Source organism: Lolium perenne, chromosome 2 (assembly GCF_019359855.2).
Source record: "Lolium perenne isolate Kyuss_39 chromosome 2, Kyuss_2.0, whole genome shotgun sequence".
NCBI lineage: Eukaryota > Viridiplantae > Streptophyta > Magnoliopsida > Poales > Poaceae > Lolium > Lolium perenne.
The window spans coordinates 148,753,983-148,760,348 of record NC_067245.2 but is presented as its reverse complement, the minus strand read 5'-3'; the positions used below and the strand labels follow the sequence as shown (position 1 = coordinate 148,760,348).

Here is a 6,366-nt window from a genome sequence, read left to right as displayed (position 1 = left end):
ACACTTTCCGGCACCATCGTCACCTTCACCTTCATCTCCAACTTTGTGCCAACACCCAAGCTTGGGGACGTTGCACCACTATGAGCTCTTCTTTCTCTTTTAGATTTTGCTAAGTATTTTATTTCTCTTTTTTAATATTTTATTTCTAGTTCTCTTTTAAAACACGAAACACATAAAAATAGTATCAGTTGTCTACAAGTAAGCATGAGCGGACAAAATAAGAAGTTAAAAATGGCAACACGGTCATGTAACCATGTTTGTAATACAAAGGGTGTTGAATTCCATATTGATCCTAAGATAATTAAAACACTTTATGGCAAAAGGTTTGCTAATGGGAATGCAACAATGAGATAATTAAAACACTTTATGGCATACTGTAAACTTTGATAATCTATGTTGGAAAATAAGAACTCCTAATATAGATCCAGGGGTATTGCGAGTTAAGTTATTTCCACACTCTTTGACCGGATTAGCTAAAGTATGGTATAAAAGTGCCCCTGCAAAAGATTTAAAATCATGGTTTAATTTGAGAGCATCAGTTTTGGAAAAAATTGGGGAGTGCACTATTTATCAACAAAATTTCATACTTGATTTTAAACAACTATTAGGGGAAACCATCACTCAAGTTTGGATAAGAATAAAAAACTTCACCTGCAACTTGGAGCATGGGTTAAGAGATTGGATGCTATTATATAGTTTTTACTTTGGCTTAAACCATAACACTAAGCATCTCTTAGATAAAGCATGTGATATTCCCTTTATAATCAACAAGACTTATGATGCGTTTATTATACTTGATGGAATACTAATAGAGACTCGTATTAATAAAAGCTTGAAGAAAGCTAGATTCGTTGATATTAGAGGAAGAAGAAGAAGTAAAAAATCTTAGTAAAATAAGAGAGCCATTATTAGATATTTACAAATGTAGTTGCATGAACTAATTGCTATTCTTGAAAAGTTCTCTAAAGATCCTATTATCAACGTTCATCAAGCTGGGTTTGGTTCTTATATAGCTAATTTTGTTATCAAAGAAAAGATAGAAAGATATAATAATGAGGCTATGATACCACCTAAGCTTGGGGATGCTTGGATAAAGAGCTATATCATAAGAGACACACCATGCTATTCTAGATTTAGGGTCTAGTGTCTCTGTATTATCTAAAGAGCTATATAATTTGCTAAATCATAAGAATATGGAAAAGTGCTCTATAGGTCTTTTACTTTCTGATGATTCAACTAAAAAAGCATTAGGAAGATTTAATAATGTTATGGTTGAATTACATATGACACATGTGCATGTGGATCTTATTGTCATGGACATGGGGAGCAATACCTCTAGTCCTATAATTCTTGGGAGACCCATTTTGAAAACTACATGGGCTATTATTGATTCAAAAGAGGGGAATGTTAAATTTCAATTCCCACATAAGAAGTGTATGGAGCACTTTCCAAGGAAGAAAGAGGTAGCACCAAGATTCAAGCTACCACACGACTTCCATACAACTTAAGTCAAGTATGTAAGCCCATCTATATGGCTATAAACAAAACACTTTATGGGAGGCAACCCGCGATGTTTTTATGTTTGGTTTTTCTTTTGCATTCTTGCTGTTGCAAGAAGTTTTCTTTTTTACTCCCCGATTTTTAAAAAAAATACCAAGTTTTTACCCATTTAGATGTTTTAAAGTTGTGAAACAAAGTGGGATTTGCTGATTTCTGCACTGCACTTTAAGTGCATGATTTTTCTGATTTTTTGGTAACTTCTAAAAGCTTTATAAATTCACAGTACTTGCAAATTTTCATCCTATACATGCACAAAAATTGGCTAAAATTCCTGAGATGTCTAAGTGGTCGAAAAAAAATTCAGTTTTGATGTTACTAATTATTTGGATAGATTCTGCCTCTTAATGTTTGCACCATTCTTCTGAGTTTCAAAATGATTTTTCATGAATCTTTTGATTTGATAAGAATGTGTATAACTTTATTTTCTCTCTGGTACATAAAGTAATTATTTTATCTTTGAATAAAACGGTAGAAAGCATATTATTCTTATACCATTAATGTCACCACATAGAAAAGAATGGAAAGAAAAGTTTGTGTTGAAGTTTTTTCACAGGGAATAGAGGAATACCACACCAAGAACTATCTAATAATGGTGAAGAACATAATATTGGGGATCCCCAAGGCACTCCACTGAACTCATTTAAAAAAAATCTCGATTAGCACGCTTGTAAACTTTGTTTTTTAAGCAACATAGAATTTTCGCAAGAACTTGGAGCGTATTTTGTTTTCTTTGTGTCTAGTTTTGTTTTTAAATACATAAGACCATCATATTAAGTACCTTACATGCATATGAAATAGCTACTGAATAAATTCTCTTATCCTTCAATAAAAATATGTTGCATGTTATGAAAAGAAAAACATGAATGCTTAAAATGCTGAAAGTTCAAGTTATGCATGGTATCACTAGTTTCAAATGCTTTATTGAATGGTGATTTTCTAAATGCCTTATTTAGTGCTACTTCTAGCTAGTATACATAGATTTTTAACAATAAGTATCATTGTATGATGATAAATGAATAACACTATGAACACAAATGCATGCTTTTAGACCTCTTGCTAGCTAAAAGATGATGAATTCTCACACATGCTTAGACTTGTATCCAAATCAACTCAACCCCACTATCATCATACCTACCTACATGGATACATAGCACTTTATATTCCAAGTATAATATGTGTGTTATGCCTCCAATTGCTTCAGAATATCCTTTTTGTGTAATTTAAAGCTCATAGGAAGGTAAGGTATGGAAGGAAAAACACAACTATGTAATTTATGGGTTTGAAAAATTATGAGTAATGAGCTAGGTCAGAACCATGCTGACATGGGAAACACCTTTCAACATTGCACTTATCTTTTAAGTTGATCATCATGTTTTTACGCCACTTGATAGTTGTCTCTTGCGAAATAAAAGGGGGTTATCAACATAAAGACTAGAGTATGCATATATGTTAGAGAAGTGCATTGGGGTACTAATCGAAGCCATGCCTAATCATGGTAAAAGTTTCAGCACGAGCATCCTCAATACGAAGAGAAGAAATAAAAAGGAATGAAAAAAGAAATAGAGTGAAAAAAAATAAAAAAAATAAAGAGAATGAAAAAAATAAAGAAAAGAAAGAAAGAGAGAGAGAGAGAGAGAAAAAAAAGTGAGAGAGACTTTAGAGAGGATGTTCACAAGACTGTTGTCCCGGTATGGATGACCTACAAGTTGAGACTCAAAATCTCCTTAGGTTCTTTGTACAGGCGGCATGGAGGTACCCTTTGTGTTATTGTTGGTTAAAATAATATGTGATAGATCTATGATAATCTAAAGTTGAGTAGCACGAGGTATAACTTGTTAGTGTTCAAGGGCATGGCGCACTTACTTATAAGATGTCAAGCACATGAATCATGGGTATCTCTACAACAAATAGATATGTGGAGCCCCATCCTTATTTTTACTGTTGACATTAATTGCATAGCTCAAAATTTCACTTTATGTTATGTTTGACTTTTTTATTTTGTTGGAGGACTAGCATATATATTTCCTACTTACTTTCTGTTGTTCAAAGAGTCCAAAGAGTCAAAAAAATCAAAAGAGAGGACAATGAGTCTTCCAAACAATTTCTATAGAATTATCGAAGCATGCTTTATGGTTCATAATATTTCTCATTTATTTGCTTACGATGCCACTTATTATTATGCATGCTTTGTAGAATGTAAGAGATATCACTTTATAAGTTCATTTACTTATTGTTATTCTTTATTGACTGAACCTTGTAAGACTCTGTATGATCACATAAAAACAATATAATAAATTCTAAAGTTTATGTTAGTTTTATCACCTTTATGTTCGAGGACGAGCATAGGTTAAGCTTGGGGATGTTGATGCATGTAAAATGCATACATGAGCTTTATACTTTATTAACACATATTCCCACATATTTCTAACATATATGATGTTACTTCCATATTTTATATTGATTTATGAGGATTTATCAATGATCCCCTTTATTTGGTTATAACTCTACAGAACAGAAAAATCCTATTTTATGTATTTTTCACTTTCGGAGACCTATATGAAGTTAAATTAAGCTAGAATTTCAGGGACATTATTTTTTTATCACGAGAAGCACCTGGAGCACCTGGATGTCAGGAGAGGGTTCTGGAGGCTCAAAAGAGAACAGGTGGCGCGCCCTGCAGGTCGTAAATTATTTTGATGTCAGTGTCGACCGAGCAGAGTGCTTTCGTTGTTGGTGTTCTTTCCGATCTCAATGCAACATGACTTTTGGCCAATCCTTAGAAGCTTTATATTCTGGGACGGAGGGAGGATGTAATAGCTAGATTGGTGAACCGTTGAATCCTGCTATTATATTGTGATGCTGTGCAATTATGTTTACGCACTTTCCGTTTGATCTCGCAATTGTTTACTGTAGCAAATGATTGTTTGCTGGAGATAAACTGTTAAACTAAGTTACAGATATGCTGGACATGAAGTGTCAGGAAATTCGGATGCCTTGAAGCATCGTTGATGGCTCCTTAGCCCCGACAACTAACTCTGCTCTGCCACATGGAAACTAACGTACCTCGTACCTTCGGTTTCTTCTTCCTTGTCCCATTTGGAAGAGCACACCGAGGAGGAGCACCGAATAAGGGCACACCATGGCGCACCGTAGAAACAAGGCCAACGTCGCTCACGGAAATCAATCGACCAACCAGTAATAATGGCGGCGCGCAACGGAGCCCCTCCGGCAAAGCTGCCGATGTCGGGGCCACAGATCTGCAAGCCTTTCGTCGGGCCGCTCACGGTGACCAAGAAGGCGTTCGGCCTCTCAGTCGGGGACTACAACGTCACCGACGCGAGCGGCGTCGTCGTGCTGCGGGTCAAGGGCGAGTTCTTCAGCAGCAGACGCCGCCGAGTCGTCCTGGACGCCGACGGGAGGCTCCTCCTAACCATGCGAGGAAAGGTAAACTTCAACTTCGTGCCTTGAGCATTGTGGCCGCCGTGAACTGGTCAGAACATAAAAATGTACTGAAAAGGGTTGGATAAAATAAACGGAGTGTCAAATAATAGCTAGCAGAAGTGTTCATAAATGAGTCCGCCTTAACTAAATCTTTTGCTAGCTATGACTCATTTATGTACATCTTTTCTTTTTGCCGATATATTTGATCTTCATGCTTGGCATCGTTTCAAGAAAATTTCGATTGTGTGCATTCGAGAAGGCTGTAGCCTTCTCTTCACAATAAAGAAGTATAACAACGAACTGCACTTTGTCAGGCATTCAGCTTTCACAGTAGCTGGGAAGTGTTCAGAGGGGGCAGCACAAATGGAAGTAATTTGCTTTTCACAGTTAAGAGATCTTCAGTGATCCAACTGAACGCAAGCTTGGATATCTTCTTGGCTGCTAACAGAGCGGAGAAGGTCTGTGATTTCAAGATCAAGGGTAGCTACTTCAACAGATCATGTGCATTCTATCATGGTACCACTAACATCATGATAGCTCAAGTAAGTAAACTGGCTATCGTTTCAAGTCAATTCAACTAGTTGTGTACATTGTCAGCTAATGTCGGTATGTACCCCACCTGGTCCTGCAGATGAACCGTCAGTTTGTACTGCTTGGGAAGGACTCGTGTACTGTTACTATAATTCCAAACGTTGACCACGCGTTCATCACATCTCTTGTTGTGATTCTGGATGAGATAAACCAGTAGAGCCCATGGTGAGGCTGGAAAGACACACTCTAATCAAATGGTTGCTGCAAGTTCCGAAATATCAGGTCGAGGTTTTCCTTTTTGACTTGTGAAGTTGTATAGTAATACTGTATAGCCACTTTCATTTTGGTCACTTGTTTGCAGTTTTATACTGCAACAAAGGTTTCTTGTTTGAGATTTCGTATCGCATGGTATAGGCCGTGTATACGCTATGTTGACTTCTGAATGTAATCCTTTTCTAGATGCATCCAGTTTCTATTTTAGAAACTAATTTGGCTGACTGTATTAGGTTATAAATTATGAACTTCCATTTTTTATGTAATAAGATTTTACTTTTTCGACAAAGGAAATATATTAAAATCACGAAGATACAAATTACACCCGCAACAACGCAATGACCTAATAACATTATGGATGTGCACAGCCAAAAAAAGAATTATTTTGACCGGCTACCTCGGGAAAATTGCACGTAAAGGGCCCCCTTCCCTTGCCGCTCCCCTCCCGAGTGGCGGCAGAGCCCCCACCCCCTCCCCAAACCTCGAAACCCTAGTAGCCCCCGTCATCTCCCACCCCTTAGGCCGCCGTTGCAACCTGTCGAAGGACGAAGGGCTGGAGAG

General features: G+C 37.0%; 1 protein-coding gene across 1 annotated transcript; it reads left to right on the top strand.

The window, feature by feature from the left end:
* The first annotated feature begins 4,740 nt into the window (after positions 1 to 4,740).
* On the top strand, positions 4,741 to 5,749 carry LOC127322015 (protein LURP-one-related 15-like). Its single transcript, XM_051350962.2, has 3 exons — positions 4,741 to 5,004; positions 5,316 to 5,543; positions 5,633 to 5,749. Exons 1-3 carry the CDS (start codon positions 4,762 to 4,764, stop codon positions 5,747 to 5,749), a joined length of 588 nt encoding a protein of 195 aa, XP_051206922.1. The 5' UTR covers positions 4,741 to 4,761.
* The last annotated feature ends 617 nt before the right edge of the window (positions 5,750 to 6,366 follow it).

What these genes read in the sequence shown, in the direction of transcription:
- LOC127322015 (XM_051350962.2), top strand. Translation starts at nt 4,762, where the DNA reads ATGGCGGCGCGCAACGGAGCCCCTCCGGCAAAGCTGCCGATGTCGGGG. An exon ending in TCCTAACCATGCGAGGAAAG is followed by an intron (nt 5,005 to 5,315) that starts GTAAACTTCAAC and finishes GCACTTTGTCAG; the next exon opens with GCATTCAGCTTTCACAGTAG. An exon ending in CTAACATCATGATAGCTCAA is followed by an intron (nt 5,544 to 5,632) that starts GTAAGTAAACTG and finishes CTGGTCCTGCAG; the next exon opens with ATGAACCGTCAGTTTGTACT.